The sequence below is a fragment of the Takifugu flavidus genome, chromosome 21, assembly GCF_003711565.1.
Source record: "Takifugu flavidus isolate HTHZ2018 chromosome 21, ASM371156v2, whole genome shotgun sequence".
NCBI lineage: Eukaryota > Metazoa > Chordata > Actinopteri > Tetraodontiformes > Tetraodontidae > Takifugu > Takifugu flavidus.
In genome coordinates this window covers 7,107,807-7,125,259 of record NC_079540.1, presented here as the reverse complement: position 1 = coordinate 7,125,259, position 17,453 = coordinate 7,107,807, and the positions used below count along the sequence as shown (strand labels likewise).

Genomic DNA, 17,453 nt, shown 5'->3' with positions numbered 1-17,453 from the left:
CCCTGCACAGGTGCGCTCGTGACGTCACCACCTAGTTACAGGAAGAGAGAAAGATTTCTCAACTTAGTTACTGAGTGTGTTTGTCACCGACGGGCTCGGGCGGAGCTTCGATTCATGCAGCTTTTTAGGACTTATTTCATTTCATAGAAGTTTTATCCGCAGGAAAATGGGCAGGAAAGAGCAGCCGAGTGGAGATTCCGAGTATGGTGAGTGGTGGACCGAACCTGCAGCCTCTCTCGTTACCGAACTATTTACTGTCTCGCGTTCGACCCGGTTCTAATAAATCAGGTCCGACTGTGCGTTTTGTGCTCATGTTTCTTTAAGTGTGATGAGATTCGTCTCTTTTTGGGATGATTTGGAGCAGATTTGGGCCCCAGAAGGTCCTTCAGAACCAGAACCTGATTTACAACCATGATTAGTTCGTTTCTACTAGTGGAAGGTGGAATATTGTTAATGGCTAACCTGTTTATGAACGTTACATGTTTAACGAGCCAAATAACCACGAGGAAGCGACGGAGGAGGAAGACCAGAGAGCCGATTTCTCTAATCCGTGCGTGCGTGTGTGCGTGCGTGTGTGTGTGTGTTGCGTCCTTGTTGACTCTGGGAACGCTGGTGTATTGATGAAGGTGATGCTGTTGCAGCTTTAGGAAGGCTTCAGTAAACGAAGCCTCCCTGGAAGCAAATATCAGCTTCCTCATGGTCACATCCCACAGGTGAAGCACCTGATGACAGGTTGGAGGCCCACCTGTTTCAGCTGCCCGGGCCTCTTTAACGTGTCACTTCCTGCTCCATTTCTGAGCAGTGGCGCTGCTGTTTTCACCACCAGGGTGGACCTTTGTCCTCGCAGTTGTTTTAGACATCAGGTCGTTTCCTGGAGTTTCACCAGGCTGAGCTTTCAGAGGAATGTGCACCGTCTGCGTGGGGAGTACAGGTGGACAGAGTTGGGCCGCAGAAGCCCAACCTGGTCCAGAGCAGATAAAGGCTGCAGGGAACTGTCTCAGTTGGGAAATCTGTTGAACAAATGTGGAAAAAATGACATTTGGTGTTGACATTGGTCACTCTTGATGATGAAGATGATGATGATGATGATGATGGTGATGAAGATGGTGGTGTCATCTAGGTTCCAGCATTTCACACTTCTGGAGTTCTTTCTGGTAAATTTACATAAATGTTGTTTTCCCAGATAAAGAAGGAAAGATTTGATCTTTATTAGTTGCTCAAATGTGCAGCTTTTGAAACTTTGAAGCTGTCTTTGATGTCTTTGATGCTGTCTTTGATGTCTTTGATGTTGCCTTTGGCGCTGCCTTTGATGTCTTTGACACTGTCTTTGATGCTGCTGGCGGGTGAAACCAAAGATGCTGCAGATTCTGACTATACAGTAAAGTCTTGTGTTTAGTCCAAGGTTCAAGGTCGGAAAACGATTCCGCCAGTTTTTACGAGAACATAAAAGGAATGTGTAATGCGGGAACGCCACATTTCCACGTTGCCCTTTGAACGCAGCAGAATCTTGCAGACGGGAAATCTGACACGACTGAGGCCGATCAACAGGTTTCTCGGTGGAGGAAACTTGGTGTGTTTCCGTGTGACTCCGTTGCCGAGGAACCGTGCAAATGTCGGGGCTCAAACGTCCTGCTAGCATCCTGCTAGATGAGTTGTGAGTCGTCACCGGAGGAGCTCGTTAGCCTCTGAACGCCGTCACCTTCATGAGCAGCTCCCCCCAGGATACCTCTGGCTGCTCCGGGACTTGACCCCACAACCCTCCGTGTCTCAGCTCGGTCCTCTACAGACTCAATTTACAGCCATAAATTAGCCAAGAAATAAACTTGTTTCCACTTTGTCGTTCGGGTTTTTCCAAACAGAGGATGTGATTTCTTTTAAAGTTGATTTTAGCCTAAAACTGTGAAACGACGGCTGTGTGTCGTCACACCGGTCCGAGACGAGTTTTTCCTGTTCTTATATTTGACACATTTTCTTCTTTTAAAACAACAGAATTTTAAATGACATTTAAACAGCTGCCGGCGACGGTGTGTGTGTGTGTGTGTGTGTGTGGGGGGGGGGTGTGTGTGTGTGGGGGGGGGGTGTGTGTGTGTGTGGGGGTGTGTGTGTGTGGGGGGGGGTTGATACCGATACCATGTGACTCAGCACTTCTCATTCCGTGTTCTTGTGGGTCCATTTTAAGTGGACCTGACTGTTCAGGACCCTGGTTCTGATGTTCTACCAACTCTTTGGACACCAGTGTCGCAACACCCTGAAAGAATCACATCAAAGCTGTTCTCTGCTTTGATGTGGCGTTTCTGAACTAAGCCTCATTTCCTGTTTGTGTCTTTCTGCAGGAGAGCCTGCTCACTTTGACCCAATGTTCACTGGACCCATTAAAAAAAGGTGAATTTGCTTAATGCTGCTTTGCATCGCGTGTGTGTGTGTGCGTGTGTGTGTGTGTGCGTGCATGTGCACGTTCATCAGCAGGAGCAGCTCATCTGTCATCAAACGTGCCTCTCTCTCGTTAACAGAGGCTGCACCGACATCGTTTGCTGTGTCCTCTTCATGGCCGTCGTCCTGGGCTACTTGGCGGTCGGGATTGTAGGTGAGCGAATGTTGAGCTGCTCCCGGGATCCTCTGTGATCCGTCAGTGGTGCAGCTGCTCAATCACACACTCGTCTGCTAACGAACCTTGAGCCGTTCATTATCCCTCTCCGGTGAGTCCGGCCCGGTCTTCATCAGGTTAATCACTTGACGTGATTTACAGCTGCGACTGGTGCCAGGACCGGCTCAAGTCGGCCCTCTTGATAAACTTTGGACTATAAACCATAAAAATCCAGGTCCCGCGTCCGTTGAACTCTCCCGCTGTAGTTGCTCCGCCAGCGTCGGGAAATTCACACTGATTTCCTGTTACTATGAACCATCCCAAATCAAGTCAGCAGTCTTTAAACTCAGGAAAACCTACCAGTCGTTTGGAAAACCTGATTAATTAAATTAAAGATGGTAACCATGGGAACACCTTTAATGCCTGCGTTTCCCCAAATGCTGACTTTAAGGTTCCACCCGCTGGAAGACGTGTTTCCTGTTGACTTGTGGTGATTAAAAAAGCAGGAATGTGACCAAACATGAGTTTTGGTCATGAACTGCAGCCAAAACTCAGGACACGGAAACACGAGCATCCTGGGTAATAGCACCCCCTCGTGGCGACCTCGAGCTACAACTTTATTCACTTAATTGTAACAATCGTTAACATATTTTACAATAATTACCATAGCCCCGCTTACATTTACAAGTGTGACTCAAACTTTAGGAGTGGGACGTCTTGAGGCGTGTTCATCATTATTCTTTCATCTTTGCACTTTTTCCTGACCTCTTTGAATGTGTGTTCTCAGCTTGGCTCTATGGAGACCCCAGACAGGTTCTTTATCCAAAGGACTCCACCGGCTGGTTCTGTGGCATCGGGAAAAATGCGTAATTTGCTGCATATTTTGATCTCTTTGATGTGACGGCGTAATTTTACTGCATGTTTTGATCTCTTTGATATGACGGCGTAATTTTACTGCATGTTTTGATCTCTTTGATGTGACGGCGTAATTTTACTGCATGTTTTGATCTCTTTGATGTGACGGCGTAATTTTACTGCATGTTTTGGTCTCTTTGATGTGACGGCTTCCTCTCATGTCTTTGCAGAGACCGACCCCACTTGTTTTACTTTGACATTCTCAAATGTGCCACAACATTCAATGTGATGGCAGCTGCTCTGAATGGCCTCCAGTGTCCAACCACACAGGTAACCTGTGTCCCGCCTGTGTCATGCCTGTGTCATGCCTGTGTCCCGCCTGTGTCCCGCCTGTGTCCCGCCTGTGTCATGCCTGTGTCCCGCCTGTGTCCCGCCTGTGTCACGCCTGTGTCCCGCCTGTGTCACGCCTGTGTCACGCCTGTGTCACGCCTGTGTCACGCCGGTGTCCCGCCGGTGTCACGCCTGTGTCACGCCTGTGTCACGCCTGTGTCCCGCCTGTGTCCCGCCGGTGTCACGCCTGTGTCACGCCTGTGTCACGCCTGTGTCACGCCTGTGTCCCGCCTGTGTCACGCCTGTGTCACGCCTGTGTCCGCCTGTGTCACGCCTGTGTCACGCCTGTGTCATGCCTGTGTCCCGCCTGTGTCCCGCCTGTGTCACGCCTGTGTTCTCACACACTCTTTTTGCTCTACCTCTAGGTGTGTGTGAAGAGCTGTCCTGACAAATTCTGGCTCATAACACCAAACAGCTTTTCATTGGACCCGTCAGCGGTTTTTAACCAAGACCTTTGTGTTCCTTCCTTTAATCTGTCAACTACTGACCTGGTGAGTTTATCATTATTATTATTATTATTATCATATCATCTGCCATACATTTGCTCTGGATTGTTCATCAGAATCTGATCTTCTAGAGTGTTAAAGATATAATGGAGAAGGAGCTGTGCCCCTACTTCCACATACCTTCAACACCTGGTGAGTGAACCTGCACACACCCTGTGTCACCTGTGTCACCTGGAGCAGCGGTGGCGACGCGATCCAGCTGGACCAGCTGTTGTTCATGTTCTCTGCTGGCAGTGCTGGGGAGATGTTTGCCCAACATCACAGCGTTGGCGGCGATGCCGTCAGACTTCACTGGCGTTGGGGACCTACAGGACTCGGTGGAGGCCACGGTGAACATCATAAAGAACAGCACTGGGTGAGACACAGGTCATGTGCAGCCTTGGTGGCACGGAACAAGTCTTGTTGCGCTTTATTAACCCGTTTCTGCCTGTTCCTCTCTACCAGCCAAAGGTCGGTGGGTTCTTGTATTAATGAGTAGAGTAGCGGCTGGTTGTCCCGGGGCTTTGGTGTGTTCATGCTGGCGTAGGTGTGGGGCTGTGGGGGTGTTGGTGCAGTCACGCTGCTGCTGAGGGTGCACGGTTCACTCTGCTTTTAAGTGTTTCTCATCTGCCTAATTGCCAGCTCAGTCCGGCGGGGGCTGGGCTGAGGAGCCGAGGGTTCTGGGTTCGAGTCCCAGGGCAGACAACACACGGACGGTGGTGTTCTGGTAGTTGGGGGAGGTGCCAGCACACCTTAAGAGCACTGCCTCGGTACCCTTGAGCAAGGCACCCAACCCACAACTGCTCATCTAGGGCCCTGCTGGGGACTCATCCTGGGGGGGGACCTGCCTTCGCCCAATGTGGAGCCTCACCGGAGCCTGGAGGAGATAAAGTGGTGAAGAGGAGACGAGATGTTTCTCATGCCCTTCGTATTCCTGTAATATTGGCAACAAGAACGTCCGAGTTCCCCTCTGCCCCTCCACCCCCCCCGCTGCCCCTCCACCCCCCTCCACCCCCCCCACTGCCCCATCCACCCCCCCCGCTGCCCCTCCGCCCCCCCCCTCCACCCCCCATGGCTCCTAACAGCATTTGTCTCCCCAGGGACATCGTGAATGGTCTGAGTGCCAAGGACATAAGTGTCCGGATCTTCGAGGACTTTGCGTCGGCGTGGCCCTGGATCCTGGTGTAAATGAGGTTTTTAAAAGTTCAGCCTCCACAACCTGTCAAAGCAAATGAGTGACGCTGGTTCTGCCCCCTCCCCTCTCAGGGGGCTGGTGCTCGCCATGCTGGTCAGCATGCTGTTCCTGCTGCTGCTCAGATTCACGGCGCCCGTCATGGTGTGGGTGCTCATCGCCGGGCTCCTGGCCGCCGGAGCTTACGGTAAACTGAAGGGACCCGTTGTTCTCCTCATAGATTCCTCCACGCTTCCTCGGCTGTGCTGGCAGCAGCGAGTGAGATGTTGTTTCTCCTGCAGGGATCTGGCACTGCTACTGGGAGTACGACAACTACAAACGACTGTCTGCCTCCATCACGGACGTGGGCTTCACCACCAACTTCAGTGTGTACCTGCAGGTGCAGGAGACCTGGCTGGCCTTCTGTGAGTCGGGCCGTTTGTGTTGCCCTGGTGCCGTCGTGTGGGCGCCGTACTGATGGCTGCTGCGTGTTCTGTCCTCAGTGATCATCATATCGGTGGCCGAGGCCGTCATCCTCCTCACGCTCATCTTCCTGCGCAACAGGATCCTGATCGCCATCGCTCTCATCCAGGAGGCCAGCAAGTGAGTGGAGCTGCTGCTCAACGTCCCTCCGCCTGAGCGACACGTGTCACTTCCTGGACAACCAGGATGTTTGCGGAACTGTGTGTGTTTACGCGTGTGTTTGACGTGTGTGTTCTGCAGAGCCATCGGTCACATGATGTCCTGTCTTCTGTACCCTCTGGTCACCTTTGTTCTTCTGCTGGTGTGTGTTGCCTATTGGGGAACCACCGCCTTGTATCCTTCTACTTTGTGGGCACAAAGCTGTGAAAATGTTTGAGACTGTTGCTGAAGGACAGAAGAACCAGTTGTTCTTAACCTTTGTAGATATTTGGCCACTTCAGGAAACCCCATCTACAGGATAGTGGCTCTGAACTCCAGCTGCTCACAGATCAACGGTTCTGTGGACTGTGACCCCGAGGTAGAACCCGTCGGACCTCGTGGTCGTCTGGTGAAACCGGACCAGAATGAGTCTTCCATGTATCCAGTCTTTCCTCTGCTCCCCCACAGACCTTCACTCCCTCAGATTATCCCGAGTGTCCTTCAGCCAGGTGTATTTTCATCAAATACAACGATGAGGGCCTGTTCCAGAGGAACCTGTTTAACCTGCAGATCTACAACGTGGTGGCCTTCCTCTGGTGTGCTAATTTTGTCATCGCCCTGGGCCAGTGCACCCTCGCCGGGGCGTTCTCGTCCTACTACTGGGCGTTTACCAAACCAGACGACATCCCCACGTTCCCCGTATGTTCCAGCTTCATTCGCTCCCTCAGGTAGGTTTTTGCACCGTCATCACCGTGACAACAGCACCAGGTTCCCACTCAGATTTCTCTTTCCAGTTTGTTGGGTAAATCCTTTAAGAATAGCTTGGACAGAAAGACCCAGTTCCTGTCTTCATCAAATTAACGAATCAAAAAAACGAATGTCAGGAACATCACGCCGTAACCTGAACCGTCCCACGTGTTCGGGAAGGTGATCGACAGCTGCCGAGAGGCCGGTTCAGGTCCAGGTTCTGGAGGTTTCGGAACAGCTCGTCTGAGAGTTGCAACCTTGCGTTCTCGCCACAATCTAACGATTCGTGGAGAAAATGAAGAGAAATACAGGAATAACCGACAAGATGTCCTGGTTCTAGATACCATGTGGGATCTTTGGCATTTGGAGCTTTGATCCTGACCCTGGTGCAGCTTGTCCGGATCATCCTGGAATACATCGACCACAAGACCAAATGTAAGATGAATGTTTGACTCGACCTTTCAGCCTTTGCAACAGTAGGAACACCCGGGGAACCACTGAAGCTCAGGGGAACGTCAGGGTTTCTGATAAATCCCGTCTTCTCTGGTCCTCACAGCGGCGCAGAATCCGTGTGCTCGCTTCCTTCTGTGCTGCCTGAAATGCTGCTTCTGGTGTCTGGAGAAGTTCATCAAGTTCCTCAACAGGAACGCCTACATCATGGTTTGTTGGCCTGAAATGGCCCTTTCAAAGCTCCGCCTCTGCCAGACGTAGCAGCAAACATCCAGGTTTCATTGGCCTCCAACACCCGTTTGTTCACCCTCCAGATCGCCGTTTACGGGAAGAACTTCTGCGTTTCTGCCAAAAATGCTTTCATGCTTCTCATGAGGAACATCGTCAGGTTTGTGCTGTAGAACAAGGTTCCGTCTGCTGCCAAGGTTAGCCAGGCTGCTAACACCGCGGGTCACCTCTGCCCCCGCAGGGTCGTGGTGCTCGATAAAGTGACCGACCTCCTGCTGTTCTTCGGGAAGCTCCTGGTGGTCGGAGGAGTCGGTGAGGAAAGATGTTGCACAGCTGACGACGTTTAGACGGATTCCGTCACACAATCATCCCAGTCTCTGATTAGTCCAGTTCTTTTTGAGATGTTGTGAGAGCCACCATGAAGACACTAAAATGAAGACGTCTTTTCCAGGAGTTCTGGCCTTCTTCTTCTTCTCTGGGCGGATACTGTTGCCGGGGAGCAGCTTCCAGTCTGAAACGCTGAACTACTACTGGATGCCGATTATTGTAAGTTACGGACGCTCTTCCTGTCGTAGCCGTTGAGGCGGCAGGTCACGTGAGGCGGCAGGTCACATGACTCCACGTGTCTCCGCCCATCTGTGCAGACGGTGGTGGTTGGAAGCTACCTCATCGCTCACGGCTTCTTCAGCGTGTACAACATGTGTGTGGACACACTCTTCCTCTGCTTCCGTGAGTGAACGCCTCCTCATGGTGACCCTCAGAAACAGAAAGGCGGTTTGACTCCAACGTTCTCCCGTTTCAGTGGAGGACCTGGAGCGGAACGACGGCTCCCTCCAGAAGCCCTACTTCATGTCCAGAAACCTGATGAAGATTCTGAACAAATCCAACAAGGCAGCAGCCAAACGTAAAGACTGAAGATGATTCCAGCATTTCAGGTTCTTTTAATCTGGAGTTTGCCCAAAACCTTTTGCTGATTTTGCACTTTTAATTTGTTTTACATGTTATTACGGAGGGTCGACGGGTCTAAACATGCTCGTTTGTGTACAGGTATCAAAATTGCTGTTTTAATCCCATTTTAAAAACTTCCTTTTCTTAAGTGATTTGTTTATGGACCTAAAGATCCAGTTGCTTCTTTTTAGTGTATTTGGGTGATTTGTTAGAATTGATTGGAAAAAAGTTATTATACTGAAATAAAGATGTATCGATCTTTATCTGTCCGTTAGTCGACCCGTCCCATCAGGGATTCTGGTTTTTGTAAACCACCAGAGTCCTTCCAGGCTGCATGTTGGTCACATGTGGTTCTGGTTTCTACCTTCACGGGACTCAGGGAGGACAAAGGTTCTGCATTCATGACATTTATGACATTTATTAAATTACGAAGACGCGTTCATGACTCGGGCTGCAGACGTTTTTCTTTCTCACATTTCATGAAAACAGGAGCCAGAGCCTGGTTCTTCCAGGGCTGCTCGTCCACTCGGAACAGGGAAAACCAGCCAGTCCAGTAGTCGTATATACACTAATTATTCTATAACGGGCAAAATCAGCTGTGACCGAGCTCAAACCGCCTCCTGCCTCTGGTCTCAGATCAGTTCAGATTCTCTTAGTTTCTTCACATCTGGAACTCGAAAGTCTCAAAGGTCGTTGAAAGCTCCAGTTTTACCGCTTCACTCGGGATTCGTTGCATAAACGGGAATGTGTGTGTGTGGTGTGTGTGTGTGGTGTGTGTGTGTAGGTAGGTGTGTGTGTAGGTAGGTGTGTGTAGGTGTGTGTGTGTGTGTGTGTGTCACACACTCAGCAGCCAGAAGAAAAAGAAGATGGCAACGAAGAGGAAGAGTGAGTCTTGCCAGTTGTTATTGCCGTTGTTGACGTTACCGTTGCCATGGTGCTCACCTGCATATTGGTCTGGGGGGGGAGAAGATGAGATATGATACATATGTCCTGCAATAAGATGTGCAGTCACTTATTTCTAGAGAAAATCAAGCCGTCTCATTTGGCCGGAATAAGCTTAAAACGTTAAAAAGGGTCTGAAACCTACAATCTAATTATATCACGTTATTTTTCCAGCAATTAGTGACTCCAAATTTCCAGCACCCTCTGTTTAAAAATCCTATTTAGTCTCAATCTCAAGTTCACCCCCCCCCCCGAAAGGGTGAAACCGGGACGCCGCTTCAGTGCCGCTACGCCATCAAACGCTGCTGACGGCGACGCAGTAACGTCGCCATCGGTGAAGCTAGAATTAGCTCCAGATTCATTTATATTTATATATATAATCTGCTTCCTTTCCTGTCGCTGTCAGGTGAGGTGTTGGCAGGGCTGAACCCCCCCCATTGATTTTGAACGTAAAGAGGCTTAAGTGAGGGGGGGGGGGGGGGGGAATTGTCCTTCATCTGCGCCTAAACCCGTGCAGGGGCCATCTGACCTGGGGGGGGGGGGGCATCTGACCTGGGGGGGGCATCCTCACCTGCTCTGTGAAAGGGCTCGTTGGCGTTGAAGACTGTGGTGAAGAAGCCGAAGGGGAAGGCGCCGATGCCGAAGGACATGTGGAAGCCCGTGTCTCTGAAGCCCTGGAACCTCTGTGCAGGAACAAAGACACCAGCCGAGCTTCAGAGGAAGTTCAGGAAGTCAGCGCCCTGAAAGGTGCGTTCACTGACCCCGCCTCTGCCCTCCGGCTCCGTCCTCTGTCCTTGAGGCCGCGGCGGAGTTTTCAACCTGAATGAGACACAAGGTCAGGAGGTGCAGCCGCGGGTGGGGGGGGGGGGCAGGTTACCTGGGGTCCTCCTGGCTGGCGCTGCCTCTGCCGTACAGCGGGATCACCTTCTCTCTGCTGATGCCGGCGTTACAGACGGGACACTGCTGCCTGCTGGGACGCGTCTCCAGCCACTGGGGACAGGGAAGAGCGTCAGCGTTCCAGAGATCAGGACTCAGACACGAGGCTCGCCAGGCCAGAGCCAGGCTCACACCTCCACCTATCGGGTTATTGGACGCTCACCAGACGGATTTAAAAGAAGCTCGGAGACGATAACTTTGGCATATTTAGACCTTCAGACAAGATGACGTCGAGACAGAAGCCGACTGCAAAGCTGTGGATGCGACTTGATTTCATGCTTCCGATAGAGGCGAACGACCTTCTGAAGGGTGATCGCTGCATTCATTTAAATGAAGCGAGCGCACCTGAAGAGCATTAGCATTAGCATTAGCATGCTTAAAGCGCCCTACAGCTACACTGATCTTGCATGGCGTCAGCAGCTCGTTTGGTCCCGGACTGTTGACCTTTCCCCCCTGGGGGGCGAGCCGCGTCCCCGGAACACGCTGTTGAAGCCGGTCTCTGGAGACGACAGCAGGCTGATCGGCTAATTGATATTTGGGATTTTAGATCATTTGCACGACTGGCTGTAATGTTTTAAAAACGCACATTGAAACACGTCTCAATGGTTTAAACGTGCACTTGGTTTATACTGAATACGATGATGCAGCCAAACGTTAAAGTAACTTAACATTAAAGTAATTCAGTTACAGCGAGTTAACCATTGCTCCCGTCTTAAGTTATTTTGGTTTGTCCTGACTGAACTTTGACCTTATATCTGGCCCGTCTTGAACGTTTATGAATTTAAATACTGGGATTTTTTATTCCTGATCTAAATCTCCTGAAAGGTTGGAGTTGGCTGATGCCTTCAGTGGTGTTAGCGTAGCACACACACCGTCGGTGCGTGTGCAACGCTAACACACACACCGTCGGTGCGTGTGCTACGCTAACACACACACCGTCGGTGCGTGTGCTACGCTAACACACACACCGTCGGTGCGTGTGCTACGCTAACACACACACCGTCGGTGCGTGTGCTACGCTAACACACACACCGTCGGTGCGTGTGCTACGCTAACACACACACAGTCGGTGCGTGTGCTACGCTAACACACACACAGTCGGTGCGTGTGCTACGCTAACACACACACCGTCGGTGCGTGTGCTACGCTAACACACACACCGTCGGTGCGTGTGCTACGCTAACACACACACCGTCGGTGCGTGTGCTACGCTAACACACTAACCCTCATGAGGATGGAGGGGAGGCCCGAGCGTTCCTGCGTTTACGTCGAGTATCGACTGAACTGACTCAGCACCTTTAATCAAGCACGAGAGCGTCGCCACACAAGCTACAGGTTTAAAACCTAAATACCAAACAGAAGAGTGTTTATGGGAGGAATATTCACCTGATGGAGACAGGGCCAGCTGGAGGAGGAGAAACAGAAGAGTCCAGTTAATCTGCTGCATCAGCTCACCAGAACCACCCGTCCCACCCCGTCATGCACCGTCCGTGCACAGACGCTAGCGTTTACTCTTTAAATCACGATGGATCCATCGTGAACGTGTGGAGCCCCTCGGCTGTGTTATACATGGGGGGGGGGGGGGGGGGGGGACTAAAGTGGAGGAACCAAACCCGCCTTTGACAGCAGCTCGATCCAAAGATCCAAAACATCATTCAGAACAAAATAAATGACATCTGGAAATAAAAAGTGGTTCCGTCTTTGTCTCTGAGCTCTTCCAGATTATAACGGCCTGACCCCAATCTGCTCCCTGCCTGTGAGGGAGGGAGGGAGTGGGGGAGTGGGTGGGTGAGGGAGGGAGGGAGGGGGTGAGGGAGGGAGGGAGGGAGGGGGGGAGGGAGGGAGGGGGGGAGGGAGGGAGGGGGGAGGGAGGGAGGGGGTGAGGGAGGGAGGGAGGGAGGGAGGGAGTGAGTGAGTGAGGGAGTGAACGAGTGAGTGAGTGGGTGAGTGAGTGAGTGAACGAGTGAGTGAGGGAACGAGTGAGTGAGGGAACGAGTGAGTGAGTGAGTGAGTGAGTGGGTGAGTGAGTGAGGGAACGAGTGAGTGAGTGAGTGGTGAGTGAGTGAGTGAGTGAGTGAGTGAGTGAGGGAGTGAGTGAGTGAGGGAAGGAATGAGCGAGTGAGTGAGTGAGTGAGCGAGTGAGGGAACGAGTGAGCGAGTGAGGGAACGAGTGAGCGAGTGAGGGAACGAGTGAGCGAGTGAGGGAACGAGTGAGCGAGTGAGCGAGTCACTTTGTTACTGTGTATATTTAGTCCATCAAATGGAAGCTTAGGTCTTTCTTACATAAATAATGATCCTACCAATAATGGAGAAGGGATCATGGTACACATGTGGCAACGCTTAGCATGTATATCCATCAACACACACACACACACACACACAACACACACACACAGTCGGTGCGTGTGCTACGCTAACACACACACAGTCGGTGCGTGTGCTACGCTAACACACACACACAGTCGGTGCGTGTGCTACGCTAACACACACACCGTCGGTGCGTGTGCTACGCTAACACACACACACAGTCGGTGCGTGTGCAACGCTAACACACACACCGTCGGTGCGTGTGCAACGCTAACACACACACAGTCGGTGCGTGTGCTACGCTAACACACACACCGTCGGTGCGTGTGCAACGCTAACACACACACACTCGGTGCGTGTGCTACGCTAACACACACACCGTCGGTGCGTGTGCTACGCTAACACACACACCGTCGGTGCGTGTGCTACGCTAACACACACACCGTCGGTGCGTGTGCTACGCTAACACACTAACCCTCATGAGGATGGAGGGGAGGCCCGAGCGTTCCTGCGTTTACGTCGAGTATCGACTGAACTGACTCTGCACCTTAAACAAGCACGAGAGCGTCGCCACACAAGCTACAGGTTTAAACACACGTTTAAAACCTAAATACCAAACAGAAGAGTGTTTATGGGAGGAATATTCACCTGATGGAGACAGGGCCAGCTGGAGGAGGAGAAACAGAAGAGTCCAGTTAATCCGCTGCATCAGCTCACCAGAACCACCCGTCCCACCCCGTCATGCACCGTCCGTGCACAGACGCTAGCGTTTACTCTTTAAATCACGATGGATCCATCGTGATCGTGTGGAGCCCCTCGGCTGTGTTATACATGGGGGGGGGGGACTAAAGTGGAGGAACCAAACCCGCCTTTGACAGCAGCTCGATCCAAAGATCCAAAACATCATTCAGAACAAAATAAATGACATCTGGAAATAAAAAGTGGTTCCGTCTTTGTCTCTGAGCTCTTCCAGATTATAACGGCCTGACCTCAATCTGCTCCCTGCCTGGGAGGGAGTGAGGGAGGGAGGGGGGGAGTGGGTGGGTGAGGGAGGGAGGGAGGGAGGGAGGGAGGGAGGGGGGAGGGAGGGAGGGAGGGGGGGAGGGAGGGAGGGAGGGAGGGAGGGGGGGGAGGAGGGAGGGAGGGAGGAGGGAGGGAGGGAGGGAGGGAGGGAGGGAGGGAGGGAGGGAGTGAGTGAGGGAGGGAGGGAGGAGGGAGGGAGGGAGTGAGGGAGGGAGGGAGGGGGGAGGGAGGGAGGGAGGGAGGGAGGGAGGGAGGGAGGGAGGGGGGGAGGGAGGGAGGGAGGGAGGGGGTGAGGGAGGGAGGGAGGGAGGGAGGGAGTGAGTGAGTGAGTGAGTGAGTGAGTGAGTGAGGGAGTGAGTGAGTGAGGGAACGAGTGAGCGAGTGAGGGAACGAGTGAGTGAGGGAGGGGAGGGAACGAGTGAGTGAGTGAGGGAACGAGTGAGCGAGTGAGGGAACGAGGTGAGTGAGTGAGGGAGGGAACGAGTGAGTGAGGGAAAGAGTGAGTGAGGGAGTGAGTGAGTGAGTGAACGAGTGAGTGAGTGAGGGAACGAGTGAGTGAGGGAGGGAGGGAGTGAGGGAACGAGTGAGTGAGTGAGTGAGTGAGTGAACGAGTGAGTGAGGGAGGGAGGGAGTGAGTGAGTGAGTGAGGGAACGAGGTGAGTGAGTGAGGGAACGAGTGAGTGAGGGAAAGAGTGAGTGAGGGAGTGAGGGAGGGAGGGAGTGAGTGAGTGAGGGAACGAGTGAGCGAGTGAGCGAGTCACTTTGTTACTGTGTATATTTAGTCCATCAAATGGAAGCTTAGGTCTTTCTTACATAAATAATGATCCTACCAATAATGGAGAAGGGATCATGGTATACATGTGGCAACGCTTAGCATGTATATCATCAACACACACACACACACACACACACACACATACAGGCAGGGAAAATAGTTCAAACTAACATATTTGTTGACAGAGGTGCCAAAGGTCACCAGCACAGTTAAACTGAAGCCACAGCGGGTGACCTTTGACCTGTGCTATGATCGCCTCTCAGACGAGGGTGAATGTGCTTCTTCCATCCAACAAAGCTGCAGAAACGACGCCGCCCACATGACACCGAGGCGGCCTGCGGGGCGCGACCGGGCCCAGCTGGCCCAGCCTTGGCCGGACGGCTCGGCCTGGTCCAGCGGGCCTGGTCCAGCGGGCCTGGTCCAGCGGGCCTCCGCCACCGAACCCCCGCCGCGGTTCTTACCAGAACAAGTGGCCGCACATGCTGATGACAGCGTCTCTGGCGGTGTCCAGGCAAATGTTGCACTCGAAGCTCGCCCGCTCCCGCTCGCGCTCGCTCGCTCCGTTGACGCCGCCGCCGTTGCTGCTGCCGCTCGGCTCTTCGCCGCCGCCGCCGCCGCTCCCCCCGGCGGCTGTGAAGGCTGAGCCGGCCGGCCCCCCGCCGCTACAGGACCGGGGACCCGCCGCCGCCATAATATTTACTGTACAAGTGCGGAAGTTGGCCACGCGCCACAGCCCGAGACAGGCTAATATTAGCAGCGGGACAAGCAGCAAGTGTCACGCGAGCGAGTGGCGCTGTCGCTCCACCTGGCGACAACTTCCGCTTCCGGGAAGCGCTGAACCTGCGGCGTAAATGCCAAAATAATAAGGAACAATTCCATACAATTGTCTTTCACCCTTGTAATTGCTCTTGTATTTCATCAGCTTGAGCCGAATACATAAATAAGAACCAATTAAGCATATTTGTAACCCTCTAAATACCATGTTTGGAATGTTAACAGAGTTTTGATGCAAAAAAACCCCAAAGTATTTTATTTTCATTCTGCTCCATTGGAATCGTTTAGTTTTCCCCCATTTTTTCAGGCCTTGGTGAGTTGTAAGATCTTTGCTAGGTAAGATATTCTAAAATACCCACACCTGTTGGCATGAAACCAACAGATTAAAAAAGAGAATCACCTAAAGCCTGTGCAAAATGCCTTTTTAAGATGTGCGCACACAGTCACACCCAGATAGTCTCAGACACATGAAGCCAGATAAACACACAGCCTTAAAGCCTCTATAAAGAGAGGGATGGGATGGTTGAAATTGGCATATCAAGGACTAAAGAATATTTCTGCTTGAAACTGTACGGCTTCCGCTCTTAAAGACGATATCAGAAAATGTATGATTTATGCCTTCATGGCTGATGGATCAATAATAGTGGTTGAATGGGTGTTGGTAAGTATTTTTCCTCTTTGGGAGAGCGATGCTTGTGTTACGTAAACATTAACATCAGTGGGCAGAGTGTTGTGGCTGTGTGAGAATTCCAATACAGTAATTAGAAATAGTTTTCTACTAGATTTGTTCTCTTCTGTGATGAAAAATGTCAAACAAAGCTAGAGAGTGCTTAACAAGATGTTCACCGCCAGGACTTCAAAAAGAACTGCTGGCTGAGGGAGTGACTGTTGCCCCTTTTTGCTCAGTGGCCTATTTTACCTTCTCACTGGGTGGAGCTACAGCTCTAATTCTCTATTATTTTTTTTTTACACTTTTTTTTTTTACATTTCTAATGTATCGAAATTAACTGTTAAACTGTTATTTTGCTGAAAATGTATCATGGCTCCGTATGGGGCAAACCTGGAGACGCCGAGCGCTCTGGTGTTTGGTAGTACCGGAACCTTTATTAGATGATTTGTTTCCGCCGGAGACAAATAGCAGTAGGATCGAAAAACGTGTGGTTCCGCTGGAAGGTTCATGTCGCGATTTTCATGTTGTAAAGATTGATATTATGTGCTATTTTAACTCATGCCAAGAACGGTAGTTTACATCCGGTGATAAAGTCTGTGGATTGGTAGTTTGTTATCAGTCAACATGAAGATCAAGCGGCAGAAACAAGCAAAGAAAACCATAAGTTTCTACAAATATAGTTTCAACCTCAGGGAACCCTTTCAGATCCTGATCGACGGCACCTTTTGTCAGGCAGCTTTAAAAAACAAGATCCAGATCAAAGAACAGCTGCCCAAATACCTGATGGGGGAGGTTCAGCTGTGCACCACGACGTGAGTAAATCACGCGCACCTTCCTGGTCAGCCCGCGTCGCCTGATCTGCTTCTGTGTTCCAGCTGTGCTATGAAAGAGCTGGAGTGTCTGGGGAAAGAGCTGTATGGGGCCAAAATCATCCTGCAGAAGTACCAAACGAGGAGGTGCGCGCACACGAGCCCCGTCCCCGCTGCAGAGTGCCTGCTGTCCATGCTGGGGGGGCAGAACCCGCACCACTACTTTATTGCCACACAGGTACATCGAGAGGAGCGCACACGCACGCGAACACCTCCTTTTTGATAAAGTTTTGATAAACTTGCTTTAGGAAAGTTTTTTATTTTTTTGATAGTGTGATTGTTAAGGGTTTTAGAACAAAGGTGCATGAAATGTACCGTTGTTGCATATGTGAGGTACTAAAACCTGAAAAACACAGCGGATAGTTTAAAACGGAGCACCGTAAAATAGAGGAGCCTTTATTGTCAGCAACACTTGGGAATTATATCTCACAAATTTGAATGTGAAAATGTGACCTATCCTTTTAAGGGGGCCCAACAGTGTGTAAAATGATGAGGAAAAATAGTTGTAAGTAATTATTTACATGAAAGAAGCATTTTACACGACGATGCTAACGTGGGAGGGGGTGTTTTCCAGGATCGGACATTAACAACAGCCCTGAAGAATATTCCTGGTGTTCCTCTGCTTTACATCATTCTCAACACCATCGTGCTGGACAAACCTTCCCAGAGATCCCTGGA

General features: G+C 51.3%; 3 protein-coding genes across 4 annotated transcripts in view; 2 read left to right on the top strand and 1 right to left on the bottom strand.

Moving 5' to 3' along the window:
- The first annotated feature begins 43 nt into the window (after window positions 1–43).
- slc44a4 (solute carrier family 44 member 4) lies at window positions 44–8,924 on the top strand. The gene is made up of 22 exons (XM_057020843.1): window positions 44–206; window positions 2,334–2,382; window positions 2,511–2,584; window positions 3,372–3,450; window positions 3,670–3,769; window positions 4,195–4,320; window positions 4,407–4,467; window positions 4,570–4,690; window positions 5,415–5,498; window positions 5,581–5,693; window positions 5,788–5,910; window positions 5,989–6,088; window positions 6,209–6,301; window positions 6,392–6,485; window positions 6,575–6,834; window positions 7,194–7,288; window positions 7,410–7,513; window positions 7,618–7,691; window positions 7,773–7,843; window positions 7,983–8,077; window positions 8,176–8,260; window positions 8,334–8,924. Exons 1-22 carry the CDS (start codon window positions 167–169, stop codon window positions 8,444–8,446), a joined length of 2,154 nt encoding a protein of 717 aa, XP_056876823.1. The 5' UTR covers window positions 44–166; the 3' UTR covers window positions 8,447–8,924.
- On the bottom strand, window positions 8,871–15,292 carry rnf5 (ring finger protein 5). 2 transcript variants are annotated; one of them, XM_057020858.1, is made up of 7 exons: window positions 14,924–15,292; window positions 13,313–13,331; window positions 10,299–10,411; window positions 10,183–10,240; window positions 9,993–10,104; window positions 9,284–9,433; window positions 8,871–9,229 (listed from the first exon to the last, which is right to left on the bottom strand). In XM_057020858.1, the coding sequence occupies exons 1-6, from the start codon at window positions 15,151–15,153 to the stop codon at window positions 9,315–9,317; spliced, it is 651 nt and encodes a 216-aa protein (XP_056876838.1). In that variant the 5' UTR covers window positions 15,154–15,292; the 3' UTR covers window positions 8,871–9,229; window positions 9,284–9,314. The 2 variants fall into 2 exon arrangements, with proteins under 2 accessions (XP_056876838.1, XP_056876837.1); XM_057020857.1 differs by lacking the exon at window positions 13,313–13,331 and adding an exon at window positions 11,744–11,762 and having other exon boundaries at window positions 14,924–15,284.
- A 1,064-nt stretch (window positions 15,293–16,356) lies between these two features.
- The window catches only part of utp23 (UTP23 small subunit processome component), a 1,693-nt gene continuing 596 nt past the window's right edge, over window positions 16,357–17,453 (top strand). Inside the window, exons 1-3 of the mRNA XM_057020854.1 lie at window positions 16,357–16,718; window positions 16,782–16,953; window positions 17,350–17,453. The exon at window positions 17,350–17,453 is cut by the window's right edge and continues 596 nt beyond it. Of these exons, the coding sequence (XP_056876834.1) occupies window positions 16,531–16,718; window positions 16,782–16,953; window positions 17,350–17,453 (464 nt within the window). The 5' untranslated portion in view covers window positions 16,357–16,530. The remainder of the gene's footprint in view (window positions 16,719–16,781; window positions 16,954–17,349) is intronic.